We start from the raw sequence: 22,836 nt of genomic DNA, 5'->3' as shown, positions 1-22,836 counted from the left end.
GCGCTTACATGGGAGACAGGCAGGACTGTGTGAGCGGTTAATTTTCTTTTCAGATAGAGTACGGCTGCCACGCCAAGAGAAGGCCTGTGACCTGGAGGACTTGCTGGCCGGGAGACAGGATGATCTGCTGTTCCTCGAGCGAGAGAAGAGACACGTGGAGAGCCTCCTGAGGCAGTTTGGGAGAGTGAGACACCTCGTGGAAGGTGCGCACCAGGAGTGGTACTGAGGAAGTGTGGGGTCTCAGTGATGACGGGGCACAGTAGCAGAGCTGGGGGCTTTAAGACAGTTTTTAAAAATTTGCATGATATGGGGACATAAGCATATGTATTTGCGTGGACATGTCAAGACCCAGGGTAGATACTGGGAGTCACTCTTGAGACCTCTTTCACCTTATTCATTTTGTTGTTGTTGTTTATTTTTGAGACAGGGCTTGTCTGGGTAACAGCCCTGGCTGTCCTGGAACTCACTTGTTGACTAACTGAAAGAGATCCCCCTGCCTCTGCCTCTCCAGTGCTGGGACTGAAGCCCTGCACCACCACCACCCTCTCTCACCTTACTCAGTGAGACAGGGTCTCTCAGTCAAACCCAGAGCTTTCTGCTGTGTCTAGCCTTGCCAGCCAGTTTGCTCTGTTGATTCTTCCATCCCAGTTTCTCCAGTCTAGAAATACAGCCAGGCTGCCACACCCACCTGACATATATATGGGTTCCAGTGATCAAAAAATTTTAATCCAAGCTCACTTGCCTTTGCCAGAGGGAATCCACATCACCTCTGTATTCCATGCCCGCAAGCATCTCTAACTTTTATGTCCTAGAACTATCTGCTGACACCCATCATAGGATGTGACTCTCCTGAGATGGGCACCTCACCCTCATCATCACTAGATGGGTGAGCTGCCGTGGGCTCTCCCTTAACCCTGCTGGTGTCATCTGTGCCTCTTCCCAACTATGTTCCCATATATATCCCTGCCCTCTGGCCGACTCTGCATCTGGCAGACACAGCTTAGCTACCATCCTGAGAAAGAGGCAGGCGCTCCCTGTCTGAGTGAGTGCATGTCTGTCTGCCCTAGTTCCAGTGCACTGCTTGGCTGGGAACAGAGGGAGATCTTAAGTCACTGCCCTAGGAAGGATGCTGTGCTCCTGGCTGTGTCTCTGGTGCAGCTGGGAAGCCTGGGGCAGTCCTGGTTACTGCTTCTGTGTGTGTGACATGTTTGCCCTCACTGGATGCTCTGTAGGTCAGGCTACCCTCAGATCCACAGAGATCCATCTGCCTCTGCCTCCTGAATTCTAGAATGAAAAGTATGTGCCTGGGCAGTTTCTGACTTAAAGATAAAATTCCTATTTTATAATTAGTTGGGCTTTAGAAGGGAGTGAGAGAGAGTAGGTGCTTGTTTTCCACCTGACCCTTTACCCAGAGTTTACAGTGTTTTCCTCTTTGAGAAAACTGACAACAAAACCAAGGTAGGAGGGGGGAAAGATGTGCGTGTTCTACAGAGTAAATGATCCAAGTGGTTGTATCTGAGTTTCTTAGAGAAGCGACCAGAGACCGGGCTAATGCTGTGTCAGTAGTCGAGCCTTTGTCTAATGCTGCAAGGTCGGAGGATCTGTCCCCAGTGCCAAAATAGAGCTCTAGTTCTGCCCATCCTGGTGCATGTCCACAATCCCAGACATTAGGATGCTGAGTCAGGAGGATAATTAGCTGAAGGCCAGCCTGGCTACATATTCAGACCTTCTTTCCCTTACTGAGAAAGAGAAGTGATGCCAGGCAGTGGTGGCAAGAGGCAGAGGAGGGCGGATCTCTGAGTTCAAGGCCAGTCTTGTCTTCAGGGTGAGTCCCAGGACAGCCAGCAGGACACAGAGAAACCTGTCTCAAAAAGCGAGAATGGGTGTGTGTGTGTGATCAAAGAGAAATCGCATGCTACTATTATCGGAGGCTTAACATCCAACCTTTCATTCCGGTTTCCGTAGTGGACTTTGGATATATTGAGGCAATACACTCTCAAGACCTCAGCAATAAGAGACTCAATGAAGCATTGATAAACCTACCGGACTCGACTCCCCGCAAAAAGAAGACTCATTACTCCCTGAGTCCTGAGATCCGAGAAATCGCAAGCAAGCTAGACTCCCTGAAAGACAGCCACATCTTCCAAGTCTTCTGGCAAGAGACGGCAGAGTCATTGAGTACTCTGAATCAGAACCCCAGACAGTTGAAATTATTGCTCTCGGAAGCCTGTGAACGCCTGTACCACCCCTGCTATGAGAAGTTCTACAGGCTCTATGAGACCCTGAAGTCAGGAGAGATCACCTTTGCTGAAGTTGATGACATCTTCAGGGACTTTGTAGATAAATATGGTGAGCTGACTGTTGACCTAAACTGCATGTGCGCTGTGGATCCCCACGAGCAGAAAGGTTGGATCCCAGAGCGTGTTGCACAGATCAAGGAATACCACAGCCTGCACCAGGCCGTCAGCTCCGCCAAGGTCATCTTTCAGGTCCGAAGCACTTTGGGCGTGACCGGCGACTTCAGTGTTCTTGACAAGTTGTTAAACTTCGTAAGTTGTTTGCTTGTCCTCCTGAGGGGCGAAGACCAACCTGGATGTTCTTGAGAGCCAGGGTTTCTTTCTGGCCTGGGGTGGGGTGGCTGATGGTGATGGTGGGGCAGATGGACGGGGTGGCTGATGGTGATGGTGATGGTGGAGCAGATGGACGGGGTGGCTGATGGTGATGGTGGAGCAGATGGACGGGGTGGCTGATGGTGATGGTGGAGCAGATGGACAGCAAAGCTTTCTTCCTGACTAACGTGATAACTCCTGAGCCAGTGAGTTTCAGCACATCCATCAGGGATTAGCAATTCTAGAAGAGGAGGCCAAATTTATTATTATTATTATTATTATTATTATTATTATTATTGAGATTATACTTACTCACTTCTCCCTTTTCCAACTCTCCTCTCTTTCAAATTCATGGCCTCTTTTCCCATGTTCTTTTTTTAAAAAATATTTATTTATTTATTATGTATACAATATTCTGTCTGTGTGTGTGCCTGCAGGCCAGAAGAGGGCACCAGACCCCATTACAGATGGTTGTGAGCCACCATGTGGTTGCTGGGAATTGAACTCAGGACCTTTGGAAGAGCAGGCAATGCTCTTAACCTCTGAGTCATCTCTCCAGCCCCTTTTGCCTTGTTCTTTAACAATGACTCTGATCATGGAAGGACGGACAGACAACTGTCCCAGTCGTAACTGCATCAGCTGTAGGCAGCAGCAAGTAACACATCACCCCCAGCAGAACTGAGATGGTCTTTAGTTTCCATTTTAAGACAGTTTTTCTGTGTCCTGGCTGTTGCTATATAGACCAGCCTGGCCTTGAACTCACAGAGATCCACTTGTCTTTTCCTCCAAGTTCTGAAATAAGAGGTCTGTACCACCATAGTCGCCTGTGGACCTGTTGCTGGACCAGTAAAACAGAAGTATGTATGTACAGAGAGAGATCTGGTAGTGCTAGGAAGAGGCACAGATTTCAAAGACCATGTAATCTTCGCCGTGCAGTGGGAGGAGTGAGACAAGCAAGGAGGCAGAAGAACAAGGGCCACCTTGACCAGGGAGGAGAGGGTACTGTTGTTCTCCATTAAGTGAGCCTCAGTCTTGCTATGTGGTGGCTACCTGAAGACTAGATTTGGCCAACCAGAACCAGTGCACGCTGAACTTCATCTTCCAGGCAGATTCCTTCGAGGCCTTTCGCCATGAGGAACTGAAGCAGATCAGCCTAGAGTTCATCCGGGCCAAGAAGCTGCTCCAAGACATCAGTGAACCGCGACGCCGCTGCCTGGAGGAACTCTCTCGACAAAAGGAACTTGTGGACTGGCTTCATGAGGCCCTGGAAGGTATGGCCGGCTCTCATGCTTGCCTGGGTCCTGCAGGTGGCACCTATGGTTCTCTATGAGGTTCTGGTACTTAAGGAAATATATCCCCTTGGTCGCCTTCTGTATAAAGGCCAGGAAAGTTGCTCCTTCGCTGTCTCATTCACTGGGATTTATTTTACTCAGAAAATGTCCCTCAGGCTCTTGTGTAGAAACTTTTTTTTATCATTTACTGCAGTATGACTGCTGACTGGAAATAGCTGAAAGTCATTCAAAATATTATTTTTATTTTTTGTTAATTATTTGGTTTGTAATAGTGTTTTCTTCATGTATGTATGTGTGCCACATATGTGCCTGGTTCCTCTGTAGATCTAAAGAGGGTATAGTGTCCTCTAGAACTGAAATTAAAATAGGTTGAAAGCCACAAGGTAGGGGCTGGAAATGAAACCTGGATCCCTCGTAAGACCAACAATTGGTCTTAACCATGAGCCATCTCTCCGGCTTCCCCTCCCCACTTAATCTTTTCTTCCAGAAGACAGGACTTGCCCAGAGAAGTTTTCTGTAACTCGCTCATGAAGGTTTTCCATGCGTGCCTGTTGAGTGGGCAGAAGCCTGTGGAGGGTTATCTCAGTTTCTCTCGTCAGCATCTTCTTTTCCAGATGAGCCCACGACTCTACGTTTGGGTGGTTTAAGTGACGTGGTATAGTACATTCAAGGCTGTAAGGTGCACAGCAAGCCTAGCATAATGCCTGGGACACTGTTGTCTGACAAAGGGTAGCTATCAGTAAATAGATTCATTATTATGTTCCACATTCTTAGCAAATCAGAAAGTGGAAGAAACAAGACATTACCTTGGTGCTCAATTATAGCTTCATTTAGGATTTCTGCCCCAAACTCAGTGTGGTCACATGCCTACCTCCCCTCTTTCCTCTCAAGACATCAATGAACTCAAGGTGTTTGTGGACCTGGCCTCCATCTCAGCCGGGGAGAACGACATTGACGTGGACCGGGTGGCCTGTTTCCATGACGCCGTGCAGGGCTACGCCTCCCTGCTGTATAAGATGGACTCAAGCGCAGATTTCTATGGGTTTGTGGATCATCTGCAGGAGCTCTGGAGGGCCCTGGACAATGATCAGCACCTGCCCAGTAAGCTGGTGAGTCGACTCGGGATCCAATACAGATATATTGAGTGACGGGGCCTTAATGAACAAGACAGAGCACAGGGACAAAGCGTGGGTGTGGGCAGGGTGTACAGCAGCTGTACCCCAGCAAGAGCAGAGGTGGGGGGTGACAAGGAGAAAATGGCTTCTCACTCCAGCCCGTTGCCTGCTTCTGTACCAATAGCAAGATTCTGCCAGAAATTTGGAGTGGCTGAAGACAGTGAAGGAAAGCCACGGGTCTGTGGAGCTCTCGTCTCTGTCCCTGGCCACAGCAATCAACAACAGGGGCATCTATGTGATTAGGGCACCCAAAGGTGGTCAGAAGGTGAGCTTCCCAAATCCTGGTGAAGTTTTGCGCGACCCTGTGATCTTGGCTATAAACTCATGGGCTCTGCACCAGAAACTAACTTTCCAGTGTGTGCTGGTTCCCAGATTTCCCCAGACACTGTCCTACACCTCCTCCTCCCAGAAAACCGTGGAGCCCAGGAGGGGCTGCGCAGCTACTCCACAGAAGAGCTGAAGGAGCTTTTAAATAAGCTCATGCTCATGTCTGGGAAGAAAGACCACAGCAGCAGCGGAGAGGTGGAGAAGTTTGCAGAGGTGAGCATTTGGGTTTGTGCCGCTGCCCCACTGGGTGGCTCTGGCCTCATGCTGGCCCAGATGCTTTCCTTACTGAGCTGTGGAAATGTCTGGGTTGACACAGAGCTTTGCTCAGATACCCAGAGGGTGGTGCTAATGGCTCTGCCGGATGCATGGCACCACAAACCACAACCCCAGAGAAGTATCTGAAGCCGGGCAGACCCAAGAGCAACAGGTCCTCCTCAAGAGCCTCAGGAGGAGCTGTGGAGATGAGATGACCTCTCGACAGTCCTAGAGGGAAACCATCACTTTGCTTCCTGTATAAACTGGCAACTCTGTGGTGTGGCTGTTGAAGTGGAGGGATCTTGAGTTTGAGGCCCACCTGGGAACATGAGACCCTACCTTTACACACATAGTCACAACACACATATACACACACACACACATACACACACACCTGCAAGCTGCTTACACACATACAAACGCATGCACCTGTGCACAGTCTATACATTGACATCCTTTTCTTTCCCTGGACATGGTGGCACACACCTTTAATCCCAGCGCTCAGGAGGCAGAGATGGGGGTGAGGCCAGTCTGGTTCTATAGGGAACTCAAGGACAGAAAGAGCCACGTAGTGAGTTCTTTCTTTAAAAAGGCAGAAAGAGAAAAAGAAAAAGAAAGGGAGGCCTCTCATCCAGCTGACCATGTAACTATGGAAGGAAGCGCTGTTGTGTGATGGATATTAGGTAGATTTTTGTGAAAATTGTACTCCAGTGAGCCAGTGACCTGAGCCTCAGATCTTGGAGCTGTAAATGGGCAGGTGCGTGCGAGTTATGTGTGTGGGGGTGTGTGTAGGTTAGTGTGTGGGTGGGCATGAATATGTTAGTGTGTGTGTGGGTGTGTAGGTTAGTGAGTAGGAGAGTGTGTGTAGTTAGTGTGTGGGTGGGTGTGTAGGTTAGTGTGTGGGCAGGTGTGTGTAGTTAGTGTGTGGGTGGGTGTGTAGGTTAGTGTGTGGGCAGGTGTGTAGGTTAGTGAGTGGGCGGGTGTGTAGGTTAGTGTGTGGGTGGGTGTGTAGGTTAGTGTGTGGTCTGGTGTGTGTAGTTTGTGTGTGGGCAGGTGTGTGTAGATTAGTGTCTCTTCTTCCTTGCAGCCCTGTGCTATGCCTTGACCTCATGGCTCCCTTCCCCCAGGTCTTCAGCAGCATGCAGTGGCTTGTGCATGCCTTCATAAACCTGCACTGCGCGGGAAACATGCTGTTTAGGTCTTGGACTGCTGAGGTCTACTGCTGCCCCAGGTCGGGCATCTCCATCCGCATGGACTTTGGCTTGGAGCTGGTGAGCCAGTTGGCAGAGAGTGGCGATGTCATCGAGGTCCTGGGAGCCCTCTGCAGGCAGATGGAGGACTTCCTAAACCACTGGAAAACAGTAGTTGCCCAGAAGAGAGCCAAACACTTTTACCTCAACTTCTACACAGCTGAGCAGCTGGTCTACCTGAGCAGTGAGCTCAGGAAACCCAGACCCAGCAAAGCTGCCCTCATGATGCTGTCCTTCATCACAGGCGAATGCGCCGTCCATGACATCTTAGAAGCCACCAGTTCCTGTGAAAGCGATGCTGCCAGACACTGCCTGAGGGAGGTCGTGGAAAAGCTGCCTCAGCAGCTACTTTCTGAGTCCAGTTTAATGGGCAAGCTTCGTGTTATCATGGAGCAATCCACAGAGTGCATGAGTGCCTTCCTGCCCAACTGTCTGGACCTGGATGCCCTGGGTAGATGCCTGGCTCAGCTGGCCACACGGCGTGACTGTCCTGTGGAGCGACCACTCCCCGAAGGCCTGCAGGTTGGCCAGCCTAACCTGGTGTTGTGTGGCCACTCTGAGGTGTTGCTGGCCACACTGGCCATCTATATGCAGGCCCCCAGACAGCCTCTGCCCACCTTTGATGAGGTGTTGCTCTGCACCCCGGAGACCACAGTGGAGGAGGTGGAGCTATTCCTGCGACGCTGCCTCACGCTGGGCTCCCAGGAGCACAAGCTCTACAGCTTGCTGTTCGCAGACCAGCTGAGCTATGAAGTGGGCTGCCGGGCCGAGGAGCTCTTCCAGAGCCTGTGCGCACAGCGCCACCGTGAAGACTACCAGTTGGTGATGATCTGTGATGCTGCCCGGGAGCACTGCTACCTCCCCTCCACCTTCAGCCAGCACAAAGTCCCCCTGGTGCCCCAGGCCCCACTGCCGGACATCCAGGCCTACCTGGAGAACCATTATCAGGTCCCGAAGCAGACCCTGTCGGCAGCGGCTGTATTCAGAGACCGGATGTGTGTCGGGATCGTGACCTCTGAAAGAGCTGGTGTTGGTAATTAAAGAGCCTGGGGGTGGAGAGGGCTTCTCTACCAGACACTGCCCAATGACGCTTCCTTTTCCAGCAGGGACACTGAGATGAAGCCCTTCTTCGGGGGTTTTGCTCTTCCTTAACTGTAGAACAGTTTCTCTTCTCGCCTAGTTGTGAAAACTGGCAATTCCTGAGAGCCCATTTCCTCCGCTCAGGAGCCTTTCTGCAGTTTTAATTCCTCTGCAAATCCCTGGCCCCTTACGTCCAAGTCGGTTGTGGTTGAGCAGAAACTCTCATTATCCTTTGGTTGCTGTCTCTTCCTTCATCCCGTCCAATCTTCCCTGAACCACACTGTCCTGTTGGGAGAGTTTGTTCCTCCTTGCTCTTGCCTTCGCTGACTTAGGTGCACCAGCAAGGACAAGGCAAAGTTCGTCAATGGCGGTAGACAGGGAACCTGGAGACTCTAAGGACATGAAGCCAGTTAGCAGTGATGGTGCATTGCATGCATTTTGAGTTAAACAGAGAGTAGCTTCCACGACATCTCCATATTGTCTTCCTCTCTGTCTGTAGACTTGGGGTCTGATTTCCGCATGTTCCTTGCAGGAAAGTCGCTGTACGTGAACAGATTGCACAAAAACCTGAAAATGAAGCTAAAGAACAAAAAGGCGCCTCTGAAAACTATTCGCCTGATGGACCCTCAGGTAGACGAGAGCCGGGTCCTGAGCTCCCTCCTGCCGTTCCTGGAGAGGGACTCTCAGAAGATGCCTATGATAGTCCACATTGATGTCAGCACTTCAGTAAGTGTCTGACATCATCACCTCCCAGTGCCAGCCCCGCCGGGAGACATGGTTCCCATGTCCTGACTGCCTCCTCCCTCCACACACAGTCCTGATCAATGTCACCCTGTCAAGGCTACACCCTCACAGTCCTGTGTCTCCTTCTGCAGGTCCAGACTGGGATTCCTGTCTTTCTTTTCAAACTCCTCATTCTGCAGTACCTAATGGATACAAGTGGGAAAATGTGGCTTCGGAATCCGTGCCATTTATATGTGGTTGAAATCTCACAAGAGCCCTCCGTACAGCCAAAGAGGTCTTCTAAACTGGTGAGTACCAAGAAAAACAAACACAAAGGTTTGCTGTGGTGAAGCAAAACTTATTCTAGTTTCTTTCTTGTCAACTTGATACAAGCCTGAGTTATCTTAGAAGGGGGATCCACAGTTGAGAAAATCCCTCCATAAGATTGCCTGTAGTCAAGGCGAGTTTGTAGGCCATTTTCTCTTTTTTTTTTAGATTTATTTTATTTATTTATTATGTATACAGTGTTCTGTCTGCATGTGTGCCACCAGACCAGAAGAGAGCACCAGATCTCATTACAGATGGTCGTGAGCCACCATGTGGTTGCTGGGAATTGAACTCAGGACCTCTGGAAGAGCAGGCAGTGCTCCTAACCTCTGAGCCATCTCTCCAGCCCCCCATTTTCTCTTTTTTAATTAACTATTTTTTGAATTGTTTTTATTAAACTGTATATTTTTCTCTGCTCACCTCCTTTCCTTCCCTTCCCTTTCTACCCTTTCCCATGATCCCCATGCTCCCAATTTACTCAGGAGTTCTTGTCTTTTTCTACTTCCTATGTAGATTAGATCCATGTATGTCCCTCTTAGGGTCCTTTTTGTTGTCTAGGGTTTGTGAATTGCTGGCCAATTTTTCTTTGCTTTATGTCTAAAAGCCACTTAGGAGTGAGTACATATGATATTTTTCTTTCTAGGTCTGGGTTACTCACTCAATATGTTTCCCAGATCCATTCATTTGCCTGCAAATTTCAAGATGTCATTTTTTTCTGCTGTGTAGTACTCCATTGTATAAATTTACCACATGTTATTTATCCACTCTTTGGTAGAGGGGCATTTAGGTTGTTTCCAGGTTCTGGCAATGACAAATAATCAACATAGTCGAACACATGTCCTTGTGGTATGATTGAGCATCCTTTGGATATATACGTAAAAGGGATATTTCTGGTTCTTGTGGAAGGTTGTTTCCTAATTTTCTGAGAAATCGCCACACTGACATCCAAAGGGGCTGTACCTGTTTGCATTCTCACCATCAATGCAGAAGTGTTCCCTTTTCCCTACAACCTCTCCAGCATAAGTTGTCATCAGTGTTTTTGATCTTAGCCATTCTTATGGGTGTAACATGGAATCTCAGAGTTGTTTTTATTTGCATTTTTCTGATTACTAAGGATGTTGAGCATTTCTTTAAGTGTCTTTTAACCATTTTAGATTCCTCTGTTGATAGTTCTCTGTTTAGGTCTGTACTCCATTTTTTTTATTGGATTATTTGTTGTTTTGATGACCGATTTCTTGAGTTCTTTGTATATTTTGGAGTCAGCCCTGTGTCCCATGTGGGCTTGGTGAAGATCTTTTACCATTCTGTAGGCTGCCATTTTGTTCTGTTTTACAGAAGCTTCTCAGTTTCAGGAGGTTCTATTTATTATTTGTTTTTCTCAGTGTCTGTGTTATTGGTGTTATATTTAGGAAGTGGTCTCCTCCAAGTGTAGGGCATTTTCTTAATTAATTATTGATGTAGCTGGGCCCAGCCCATGAGGGAGTGGGAGAAGAATCCCACCGTAGGCCTGTGCTTCTGGATGGCACAAGGAAGCAGGCTGAGCAAACCTTGTAGAACAAATCAGTAGGCAGTGTCCTCCCTAGCTGCTGCTTCAGTTCCTGTCTTGAGTTCCTGCCCTAACTTTCCTCAGTAATGGAGAGAATTGTAACATGAAATAAACCCTTTCCTGACCAAGTATCTTTAGGTCATGGGGTTTTATATTAGCAATATAAATTCTAACTAAACCAAGAGTTGGTACCAGGTTCGTGAAATATTGCTGTGACAGACATGACCATGTGCCTTGGAGAAAATTATGGTGACATTTGAACTCAAGTCACTGAGTGCGCAGAGCTCAGTAGACTATTTTCTGGGAGCTTGTAAGATTAGCATGCAGAGAGTAACACGGACAGTAGAGACCTGACTTGTGCCGTGTAGAGGGAAGTAAAGACGCATCAGGGATGTCTGAGTGATGTTTTGATGTAAGAAGCTGTGGTTCTGGTCAGCAGGGACTGAAGAATTGTTAGAAAAGGCTTCCTTGGTAAGAATGTGTCTTCTAATGCACTTCTCTAAAGCAGCAGCAGGCAAAAGATGCCAGCCTGTGGAGACAGCGTAAATGGTTAAATCCTGTGTAGACTTCGAAAGGTCAACAGAAAAAGCACTTTTTGTTGCTGCGGTTGGTTTTTTGTTTCTTATGTGCATTGGTGTTTTGCCATTGATGTCAGGTCCCTTGGAACTGAAGTTACAGACAGTTGTGAGATGACAAGTCGGTGCTGGGAATTGAACCTGGGTCCTCTGGAAGAGTGAGTGCTCTTATCAATTGAGCCATCTCTCCAGCCCCAACACAAAGGCAGTTTTTAACAAACTCAATGACAATGTATTTCCTCTTTGCAGAATGCACGTGCACCTCTGACCAGGTTTCTTGACATCTTCCCCAAAGTTACCTGTCGTCCTCCCAAGGAAGTAATCACCATGGAACTGACTCCCAACAGGAGCTACACGGAACCAGGAATGGACCCAGGGGAGTTCAGCAGTGAAGCTTTCCAAAGACCTTACCAGTATTTAAAACGGTTCCACCAAAACCAGAACCTGGACACATTTCAGTATGAAGAAGGCTCCGTGGAAGGCTCCCCTGAGGAGTGCCTGCAGCACTTCCTGATTTACTGTGGCGTGGTCAACCCTTCCTGGGCAGAGCTCCGCAACTTCGCTTGGTTTCTGAACTGTCAGCTCAAAGACTGTGAGGCTTCTGTCTTCTGCAACCCGGCTTTTACTGGAGACACACTCAGGGGCTTCAAGAACTTCGTGGTAACCTTCATGATCTTAATGGCGAGAGATTTTGCCACTCCGACTCTCCACACTTCAGACCAAAGCCCCGGTAACCACATGGTCACCATGGATGGAGTTGCTGAAGAAGACCTAGCTCCCTTCTCTCTTCGAAAAAGATGGGAGTCAGAGCCCCATCCCTATGTTTTCTTCAATGATGACCGCATGACCATGACATTCATAGGTTTTCACTTACAGCCCAACAACAATGGCTATGTTGATGCCATCAATCCCTCAAATGGGAGGGTCATCAAGAAAGATGTCATGACGAAAGTATTGTTTGATGGGCTGAAGCTTCAGAGAGTGCCCTTCAATATCAACTTTGATAACCTGCCCAGACATGAGAAGCTTGAAAGACTCTGCCTGGCACTGGGGATTGAGTGGCCCATTGACCCTGATGAAACGTACGAACTCACAACAGACAATATGCTTAAGATCCTGGCCATTGAAATGCGGTTTCGGTGTGGGATCCCAGTTATCATTATGGGAGAGACAGGCTGTGGGAAAACCAGGCTCATCAAATTCCTTAGTGACCTCAAGCGTGGTACTGTTGAGGCAGAAACTATGAAGTTGGTGAAGGTCCATGGAGGGACAACTCCATCCATGATCTACTCCAAGGTCAAGGATGCTGAGCACACAGCCTTCTTCAATAAAGTCCAACACAAGCTGGACACCATCTTGTTCTTTGACGAAGCCAACACAACGGAAGCTGTGAGCTGTATCAAAGAGGTCCTGTGCGACGGAGCGGTGGACGGTGAGCGTCTAAAGGAGGACTCTGGCCTGTATGTCATTGCTGCTTGCAACCCTTACCGGAAGCACTCCCAGGAGATGATCCTCCGCCTGGAGTCAGCAGGTTTGGGATACAGGGTGAGTGCAGAGGAGACTGCAGAGAGGCTGGGCTCCATCCCGCTGCGGCAGCTGGTCTACCGCGTCCACGCTCTGCCTCCAAGCCTCATTCCTCTGGTATGGGACTTTGGACAGCTGAATGACTATGCTGAAAACCTCTACATCCGTCAGATCGTCCAGAGAGTGGACTTTATCACGGAAGTCCACACTTCTGTGATTGTGGATGTACTCTCTGCCTCTCAGAGGTACATGAGGAAGAGGGAGAATGAATGTGGTTTCGTCAGCCTCCGGGATGTGGAGCGCTGTGTCAAAGTTTTCAGATGGTTTCACGACCACAGCGAGATGCTCTTAAGCAAGCTCCGTGACTTTCTCCAGGAATCCAGTGACAGCAAACACACCTTTGAGAGAGATCCTGTTCTCTGGTCCCTGGTAATGGCCATTGGGGTGTGTTACCATGCCTCTTTAGAAGAGAAAGCATCCTACCGCAGAGCCATTGGCAGGTGCTTTCCGGAACCATACAATGACAGCAAGGTCATTCTTGATGAGATCACTCTTGCACAGGATCTTTTTCTGAGGGGGGCACCCATTAGGACAAACATAGCCAGGAACGTGGCATTGAAGGAGAATGTCTTCATGATGGTAATCTGCATAGAGCTTAAGATCCCCCTCTTCCTGGTGGGGAAGCCCGGCAGCTCCAAATCCCTTGCCAAGATCATTGTAGCAGACGCCATGCAAGGGCAGTCTGCCTTCTCCGATCTCTTCCGCCACCTGAAACAGGTCCACCTGGTGTCGTTCCAGTGCAGCCCCCACTCCACCCCGCAAGGGATCATCGGCACCTTCAGACAGTGTGCTCGCTTCCAGCAGGGCAAGGAACTGCAGCAGTATGTCTCTGTGGTGGTGCTGGATGAGGTGGGACTGGCAGAAGACTCACCCAGAATGCCCCTGAAGACTCTGCACCCCCTGCTGGAAGATGGGTGCATTGACGATGATCCCGCCCCCTACAAAAAAGTGGGCTTTGTTGGCATTTCCAACTGGGCTCTGGATCCTGCCAAGATGAACCGGGGCATTTTTGTGTCACGAGGCCGTCCCAGTGAGAAAGAGCTCATAGAGAGCGCTGAGGGCATCTGCTCTTCGGACAGGCTGGTTCAGGACAGAATCCGAGGGTATTTCGCACCCTTTGCCAAGGCCTATGAAACAGTGTGTCAGACCCAGGACAAGGAATTCTTTGGGCTTCGCGACTATTACAGCCTCATCAAGATGGTGTTCGCCAAAGCCAAAGCTTCCACTCGGGGGCTTTCCCCACAAGACATCGCTCATGCTGTCCTTCGGAACTTCAGTGGGAAGGACAACATCCAGGCACTGGACATCTTTACAGCCAGTCTTCCCGGGGCCAGGTACAAGGAAGACGTCAGCACTGTGGAACTCATCAAGCAGAACATTCACAGCAGTCTGCGGGCGTCCAGCAGGGGGTTGGACGGGGCCGAGTCCCGTTACTTGCTGGTGCTGACCAGGAACTATGTGGCCCTGCAGATCCTGCAGCAGACGCTCTTTGGTGAGGGCCAGCAACCTGAGATCATCTTTGGCTCCAGCTTTCCCCAGGACCAGGAATACACCCAGATCTGCAGGAACATCAACCGGGTGAAGATCTGCATGGAGACGGGAAAGATGGTGGTGCTCCTGAACCTGCAGAACCTGTACGAGAGCCTGTATGATGCTCTCAACCAGTACTATGTCTACCTTGGGGGCCAGAAGTACGTGGACCTTGGACTGGGTACGCATCGAGTCAAATGTCGAGTCCACAGTGACTTCCGCCTCATCGTCATTGAGGAGAAAGATGTGGTGTACAAACAGTTCCCTGTGCCCCTCATCAACCGGCTGGAGAAGCACTACCTGGACATCAACACCGTGCTGGAGGAGTGGCAGAAGGACATTGTGCGTGAGCTGCAACAGTGGGCCTGCGATTTTGCAGATGTGAAAGCAGACCAGCTCATTGCCAGGCACAAGTACAGGCCTGCAGATGCGTTCATCGGCTACCACTCTGATGCCTGCGCCTCTGTGGTGCTACAGGCCGTGGAGAGGCAGGGCCCCAGGGACCTGACTGAGGAGCTGTACCGCAAGGTGTCTGAAGAGGCCAAGCTCATCCTGCTGGATTGTGCGACACCAGATGCTGTGGTCCGGCTGAGTTGTTCCGCACTGGGCTCATTCACTGCGGAGCGGCTGTTACAGGACTATTACTACAAGCAACAACACAACTCCTTCGCAGACTTCCTCCAGGCCCACCTGCGCATGGCCCATCTGGAGGGCCAGGCTGTCTTCACAGAGGTGACCATCTTCCCGTAGCCTCACCTTCTGCTCTGTCATCCAAGGGTCCTAGGCTCCTAGGGTCAGGAACTCAAGCTGTATTAAGCTGAATGCAGGGGTGACTTACAGGTGATATGGGTATGCTGACCCTGGGCTCCCCATATGTTCTGAGCACAGTGGGTAAGTTCAGTGTCCCTGACCTCACACTGTTCTCATGTTGGTCAGTGTGTGTGGAGCTTAGAAAGGCAGTGTTCAGTCAGGGTCAGCACCACAAGAGGCCTGCTATACATGTGGTGGGAGGACAGATGTGGCTCTTTAAGAGGCACCCCTAGAGCTGGCTAGGCACGTGCAAGGACAAAGGGACTGAGATTGAAAACCTCTGGGAGAATTCACTGGTAGAGCTTGAGGCGATCAGAAAACTCTTTCAGGGGTCCTCAGTGGCTCTGCTAAGGAACTTGATCCTTCCTGCTAAGAGCAACACTGCAGGCGAATGTCTAGAAGGACTGTGGCAGTGGGACAACAGTGAGGCAGAGACCATCATGGAAGCAGGCCCGTTAGAAGTTTCAGGATCAGGATAGTCCCTGCACTCAGGAGGCAGAAACAGACAGATCTCTCATTTTCAGACCATCCTGGCCTACTAATGTGTTTCAGGACAGCCAGGGCTACACAGAGAATCCTTGTCTTGAAAAACAAACAAGCAAACAAATGAAGAAATGGTTGGGCGGTTGGAGAATTGTTAAATGGTTAGGAGCCCTGGGTACTCTTCCAAAGGACCTGGGTTCAATTCTCAGAACCCACATGGCAGCTCACAACCAGCTGTCACTCTCGTTCCAGGGGATTCAGTGCCTCCTTCTGACCCCTGCAGCAACCAGACATACAAGGGGTGCACAGAAATACATGCATGCAAGATACCCATGAGAGAGAGAGAGAGGAGAGAGAGGGGGGAATGATTGGCTGCAGACTCACAGGCTAATTACTGATTTCATGGAGGGGCAGTGGGCATTGGCACCTGGTGATAGGGTACTCTGAGATCCCTCCTTACTCCCTGCGGGTTTTGCTTAGAAATACAGAAGATTCAGGAAGGAGCTTCAGGTTTGGGTGTGAGGGAATCAGAAGCTCAGGGAGCAGGCCAGGTGCTGTGAACCCTATAGCTCCTCTTATCTCACCTGTCTTGTCTCTGGAGAGTCTCTGGGCCTGTGTTCCTCGTGGACACACGGGTACCCGTCATGGCAGGGTTCAAACTCATGTGTCTGGGTTCTAACAGCAGATGGCCTTCCCACTGGCTTCTGGCCAACAGTTTGCCCCCTCTTTGCAGATCACCACCTTCTCCAGACTGCTGACCAGTACGGACTGTCAAGACTTGGAGTCTGAGCTGAGAGGACTGGCCTCACGGCCTGCGGTCCTGTCACTGCAGCAGTTCGACACTGAATACTCCTTCCTTAAGGAAGTCCGGTGAGGTGCCCTGCTAGCTCCACTCTCAGGGACCCAGCCTGGCCTGGTGCCATGGCAGGGCTGTAGTAACTGGCACTGGTCAGTGAACTGGGGGGGGGGGCTTTACTCTGCAGGGTCATGCCTAGGGCTCCCGCTCGGCCTCTCTGTCCCCACTACTCTAGTCCTCTCATAGAGCTTCCCAGCCTGGTCCTCTGTCTCCCAGGAAGCCTTGCTGGCCATTTGAAATTCTGCGGAGTCATCTGCTTACCTGGTGGAGGGCATTTCTCTGCATGTTTTTTCTGTGTAGCCCTGGCCTCACCCTCCATCAGGGAATTCCTTTATCCATTTTCCTGGACAGGGAACTCACGTGATAATTAATTCCCTTTCTCCTCCAGCTCTTGCTTAATGAACCCAGCCAGCCGTAAAATCCTTGTCATCCAGACGGACTTTGACGATGGCGACCACAGCGCCCAGCTTGTAGCCTCTGCCAAGTAGGTTTTCAGGGTTGTCTAGAAGAAACAACACGGGGAGCCAACACTTCCTCACACCTCAGAAGAATCTCTCTCTGAAGCACTACAGTGCCATGAGAAACAGAAACTAACAAGAAAATTCTCTTCCTTTCAGCAGACGACTATATAAATAAATGAAAAAAGGTGGAGATCTAGGGACTAGCACATTCATGTGAGCAAGAGGACCTGAGTTCAATCCCCAGGGCCCACGTAAAGTCTGGGTGGAGCAATGCACACTTGCCGTACCAGTGCTGGGGAGACAGAGCAGATGATCCTTGGGCAAGCTTAGCCTGATCAGAGAGCCCGTGTCCTAGTGAGACATCTTGAAATCTCTCCTAAGGACTGATGCGTGAGGTTGATCTCTAGGTTCCACGTTCATGCACACACGTGCATGCACATCCACACAAACTGTGGGGGGAGCAAAACTGTAAACACAAGTGTGAACAGTAGCCCTTTAATGGGATGTTAACAATGTCCTTGAATGACGTTTGCGGTCACTTTGGCCATGCTTTCCAAATGCAATGAATATTTTGCAAGTTTAAGAGCAGTAACTGAAGAGACTGGAAAGGAGTGGTGTAGAAATGGGGTACGTGTGGTTTGTGGATGTGTGCGTGTGTGTGTTATGTTTGTGGTTTGTACATTTGTATAATGTGTGAGTGTGGTGTGTGGTTCCTGGATGTGTGTGTTTGACTAAGTATTTTTTGATATTTTGAGACACAGTTTTTCTATGTAACAACGTAGGCTGTCCTGGAACTCACTTTGTAGACCAAGTTGACCTTAAATTCACAGATATCTGCCTGCCTCTGCTTCCCCAGAGCTGGGAAAAGGTGTGCAACACCAGTGCCCAGCAACCTCAATCATGTTCATAAACCACTTCTCCATCACTGAGCTACGATAGCCCTCTTTTTAATTTCTAAAATAATCATTTTTATTTTGAGGGCACATGTGTGTTTGCCTGTGTGTACATGTACCTGGTACCTACAGAGGCCAGATGAGGGCATTGACTCTCCTGGAACTGTAGTTGCAGGCAGCAGTAATCAGCCATGTGAGTGCTGAGAATCAAACGTGGTTCCTCTGGGAGAGCAGCCAGTGCTCTTAACTGCTGAGCCAGCTCTCCAGCCTCTCTTTTTACTTTTCATTCTGCACAGGGTCTCATAGAGTTGTCCAGGCTAGCCTTGAACTGATAGTCCTCATGATTCAGTCTCCTGAGCAGTGTGACAGGCCTGTGCTACCAGACCCTTCTCCTAAATGTGTGTGCGTGTGTCCCCTTTTCAACACTGTGTGCAGGGCTCCATAGGAAGGCCAGAGAGCCTCAGCCTGTGTCACAGCAAAGCAAGGACCTGAGGGCACACAATTCTATTCAGGAAAGGAAGGGCACTCCTGAGCAGAGGATTCTGGGAAGAGGGGAAGTGAACCCAAAGTCATCATGAGGTTGTAAAGGGCATTTTAATCTCCTGAAACTGTGAGACTGAGATTGCCCGTCAGCTCCCAGGCCATGTGCCAGCTCCCAATACATGTTGTTTGCTTGCCTGGTACTCATTTGTTTTGCTTTTTAAACAGGTATTCCACCATCAATGAAATCAACAAAACACAAGGAACGAAGGACTTTTTCTTCGTTTATTTCATCACGAAACTTTCCCGAATGGGAAGTGGTACACCGTACGTGGGGTTCCATGGAGGTAGGACCACAGTACTCTAGGACAGAGGTTCTCAACAGTGGCTCACATGTCTGCTATCTGAGTCAAAACAGTAGCGCAGTTATAAGTTAAGCGTAGTAGTGAAACAATTTTATGGTTGGAGTCACCACAACATGAAGATCTGTATTAAGGGGTCACGGCGTCAGGAAGGTTGAGAGCCACTGCTCTAGTGTGTGTTCCTTTAAGTGGTATTTGAGGTGTGGTCCTGTGTCTGAAATTGGAATCTGAATCCCAACAATACTTGTAAGTCACAGGTAGGTTTCTTAACCAGTTACTGAAGCAGTAGTTTTAGCTCGGTGATTGCACACACTTCTATCCCAGATTTCTGGAGGCTGAGGCAGGAGGATTGCAGGTTCAAGACTGGATTACACGAACAAAGAAAGAAACAAACCAACTTTGGCACACAGCAGTGCCCTTAGCATTTCCGTGTCTACACGGGTGAGCACTCTCAGCTGACTCCCATCTTCTGTGATGGAGGAATCCTAAGATCTCACGCACTAGCGACAACACACCGGCTTTACTCTCATTTCCTGTCAGTTTTCTGCACTGACTCTGGGAGAAATGCTGTCTTCATATCAGTCCCTTCTCTCTCCTTCTTTAAGGCGTGTGTGTTCCAGAGATGGGAAAATCAAATGGATAATTTCATAGATAATGAAGAGCAGACCCCGCCAGTGCCTCACACACCTTTGCTAATTGTGATGAGGTGACTGCAGTGTCACCCACGGGCCCTTTACTAATGATGACGAGGTGACTGTGGTGAGATGTGGATGAGGAGTCCAGAGCTCACCATGGCACTTTGAAAAGCTTACTTAAGATCTTAAAGAGTGCTTAGGTTGATCTTGTCGACAGATCTTGTAGTTTCTCCCATGTCTAGGGGCTTAGACTTTGGGGTACTGATGACCCCATTTGCTGGAATGTAATTAAAACTCTGGGCAAAGAGGCTGGGCTTAATCTCAGCGATTAAGAGTGCCGACTGCTGGTGCAGAGGACCTGGGTTTGATTCCTAGCATGCACACGGCAGATCACAGCCATCTATATCTCCAGTTCCAAGGGATCTGACAACCTGTTCTGACCTGCAAGGCATACACATGGTGTAAACATATACATGTTGGCAAATAATCAATACATAAAAATCAGTTAATCAATCTTACAAAAAAATCTGGGTTAGCCCAGCTGGATGGACCAGGAAATAAATGCAGTTTCTGTGAATCTTAACATTCTGAGTTCAATCCCCAGGCTCCACAGAGTGCTATAGCACATGTGTACACACATGTACACATACACATGCACACAAAACTAATGATAAAATAAACAAGGTTGGCATATGTGGTTTGTAATGACGTAAGGACACAGCTAGGCTCCAGAAGGCTCCAGCGACTGTGTTCCTCACAGGGCTGTGGCGGTCTGTACACATCGACGACCTCCGCAGATCCACAATCATGGCCTCAGATGTCACTAAACTGCAGACTGTCACCATCAGCCAGCTGTTCAAGCCAGCCGACAACCCTGAGCGTGAGTCACAAGGCAGCCATCTGGGGACTTGGTGGAGGTGACAGGGGAAATGCCAGGGGCAGCAGTGCTGTGCTGAACGCAGAGCCACGCTGCTCTTGCAGTCCCAGCCCTCAGAGTTCATAACAAACTATGGTGCAGCTGAGGGGAGGCCACCTGTGTGTGCCCACAGCTCGCCAGTCTACTTAGGGTTCCTTTGCCAGCCCTTAGAGGCTAGGCTAGGGAGCACCTGAGCAAGAGATGGAGCTGATATACAGGCACATGTTCCCTTTACTAGGACCACCATTACAGATAGGGACAGGGAAGCTGGGCAAGTCCCAGACCATGTGACACACCCCATTCTGGTCCTCATGGTAATGTTTGCCTTGTCTTTTGTCTAGCACATGACCCAGAGGAGGCAATGGAGAAAGACACCAGCGAGTCAGAAGAAATGGCAGAGGAACAAATGGAAGTGGAAGGTCCAGAGGAGCCAGAGATGGTATCTGACCCAGGAGGCTGTGATGTCAGTCCTGCTTTTCCCATTGGCTAAGGGAGCTGCATCTGTGACCTCTCTCCTGGGAGTTATAAGAACCCTGTAGTTATGACTGGGGGTGGGTTAGCCTGGACCCTGTCCTTCCACAGTGGATGTGTAAGTGAATCATTCTTTTCACTAAGTTAGTTCTGTCCCATTCCTTCATCCCTGACTCGCTTGCTGATGTTGGTCATTGAGGGATATGGCTGGTAGTTATAGTGCAACTTTTGCCGTAATGACCACCAACCGGGGCCACATTGTTGCTAACATGAAACCATCATTTCACATGGGTGGCCTGGCCTTTGTCCAGACTGGAATTGGCAACTAGAAGCCTGTTCTCTTCCTGGGTGTGCACAGGTCCTGGACACCACCAGACTGCTGCGGAGCTGTGTGCAGAGTGCAGTGGGGATGCTCAGGGACCAGAACGAGAGCTGCGCACGCAGCACGAGGAGAGTCACCATTCTTCTTGGCCTCTTAAATGAGGACAACGCACGCAATGGTAAGTGAGCCTCACACCCCAGTGCTGCATCCTCCACCTCATGTGGAGAGAGTGATCTTTCAGGCTTCTTAGACTTGACAGGAACAGCAGACAATGGTACAACCCATGGTAATCCATCAGATTATGTAATAGAACTTTCCCGGCCAAAGAGTGGGCAGCTTTTCTTTTGGGTAAGGTGGGTCAAAACTATGATGGACTCTACAACCATGTGTGCATGAATTCATCAAGTCAGTTCCCCCATCATCTTCACAGCCTCCTTTTTGTGGAAATCTAAGATGCGCCTCCATGTTCTTCTAAAGAAGCAAGAAGAGAACCAGACCCCGAGTCAAAAGCAGTGGGTCACCAGGGAGGCTGCCAATCAGGATGCCCTCCAGGAGGCAGGCACCTTCAGGTACAAGGGTAAAACAAGCAGGGAGGTCTTTGTACCATTCCAATGATGTACTCTGCTGGTGTGACTCTTAGTGATGTACTCCTGCTGGTGTGACTTAAGGGAGGTCTTTGTCCACTGTGACAACTATTTTCTTCTTCAGCAGGTTTTAATCTCTTCTTTTCATATTCTCTGTATTCGATGCTAACCCTAGCTACCAGTCTCCAACATTACTTAATAATTGTTTTCGTACAATCTTCTAATCAATTATGGACTTGGGATGGTACTGGAGGTTGAATTTAAGCCTTGGTTCATGGTATAATGATGCTTGCCACTGATTCACATCATATTCCTTAGCAGGTCAGCAGCACAGAGTAATGTAGTTAACGACATGCTGTTAACCATGTAACTCATGCTGTTAACCATGTGAACCATGCTGCTAACCATGTAGTCCATGCTGTTAACCATGTAACTCATAATGCTAACCATGTAACTCATAATGCTAACCATGTGACCCACGCTGTTTATAGCTGAGCCATCTCCAACCACTTTCCCCATTCTTGAAAACACTGGCAAGCTGCTGTTATTCTGACTTCCATGTGGGAACCTCAGGAAGAGAATGCAGAGGCAGCAGTAGTGTGTGTCATGAGTACCCTAACCATAGTGGGTTTACTCTGCCCCTGCTGCAGGCATACCCTTTGGAAGCGGATCCAAAATGTGGTCACCTCCTTCATGGCCAGCATGATATCTTACATCGACAGAGATGGCAATCTGGAGCTATTGGCTCTGTCAGATTCTCCAGCCTGGGCCCAAGATCTTTGGATGTTTATTTTCAGTGACATTAAGTTCCTGAACATCCCTCTCGTGGTAAACAACACAGGGTGAGTGGAAGCCTTGCTTTTATGGAGGGGAAGTTCAGAACAGAGCAGCACCTTGCTCTCTCCCCAAGCTACTGCTGGTACCCTGTGTACCTGCTCAGTGCACCCTGGAGCATCACAGCAGCAGACAATGCTCACAGAAACCCTGAGAGGTCCCTGGCCACTCTGCTGTTCCATCTGTCTTCTCTGAGTGCACATGTGATGATTCGGCTCACCAAGTTCTATTGTGCAACACAGATGCTGAGGTGGCAGAACCTCTGCTTTGCCTTTCCTGTGCTTGACCGTTTCCCAAGGCCTGACCTTGTGGGGCTTGGACTCACAGAAACTTTGGTCCCAAAATGTAGACATAAAGAAGGGGATATTAAAAATTGTGTGGGTACCATGTATGTGGGTATCCATTGAGCCCCAAAGACGGTGTTGGATCCCTGGAGCAGGAGTTACAGACAGTTGT

At 49.3% G+C, this 22,836-nt stretch overlaps 1 protein-coding gene across 5 annotated transcripts in view; it reads left to right on the top strand.

Moving 5' to 3' along the window:
• Positions 1-22,836, top strand: part of LOC146893374 (E3 ubiquitin-protein ligase RNF213-like) — an 86,595-nt gene that overhangs the window by 32,719 nt on the left and 31,040 nt on the right. For all 5 annotated transcript variants that reach the window (XM_087909670.1, XM_087909668.1, XM_087909666.1 and 2 more), the window contains 18 exons: positions 54-203; positions 1,966-2,549; positions 3,715-3,880; positions 4,793-5,010; positions 5,201-5,341; positions 5,449-5,616; positions 6,786-7,941; positions 8,521-8,714; positions 8,864-9,019; positions 11,409-15,005; positions 16,300-16,436; positions 16,811-16,906; positions 18,485-18,603; positions 20,014-20,133; positions 20,511-20,608; positions 20,999-21,140; positions 21,393-21,531; positions 22,197-22,388. In XM_087909670.1, coding sequence (XP_087765796.1) covers positions 54-203; positions 1,966-2,549; positions 3,715-3,880; positions 4,793-5,010; positions 5,201-5,341; positions 5,449-5,616; positions 6,786-7,941; positions 8,521-8,714; positions 8,864-9,019; positions 11,409-15,005; positions 16,300-16,436; positions 16,811-16,906; positions 18,485-18,603; positions 20,014-20,133; positions 20,511-20,608; positions 20,999-21,140; positions 21,393-21,531; positions 22,197-22,388 — 7,573 coding nt within the window. The remainder of the gene's footprint in view (positions 1-53; positions 204-1,965; positions 2,550-3,714; positions 3,881-4,792; positions 5,011-5,200; positions 5,342-5,448; positions 5,617-6,785; positions 7,942-8,520; positions 8,715-8,863; positions 9,020-11,408; positions 15,006-16,299; positions 16,437-16,810; positions 16,907-18,484; positions 18,604-20,013; positions 20,134-20,510; positions 20,609-20,998; positions 21,141-21,392; positions 21,532-22,196; positions 22,389-22,836) is intronic.

This window comes from Myodes glareolus, chromosome 9, assembly GCF_982192425.1.
Source record: "Myodes glareolus chromosome 9, mMyoGla1.1, whole genome shotgun sequence".
In the NCBI taxonomy this organism is placed as follows: Eukaryota; Metazoa; Chordata; class Mammalia; order Rodentia; family Cricetidae; genus Myodes; species Myodes glareolus.
The sequence above is the reverse complement of the archived record's forward strand: the minus strand, read 5'-3'. Positions and strand labels throughout refer to the sequence as shown.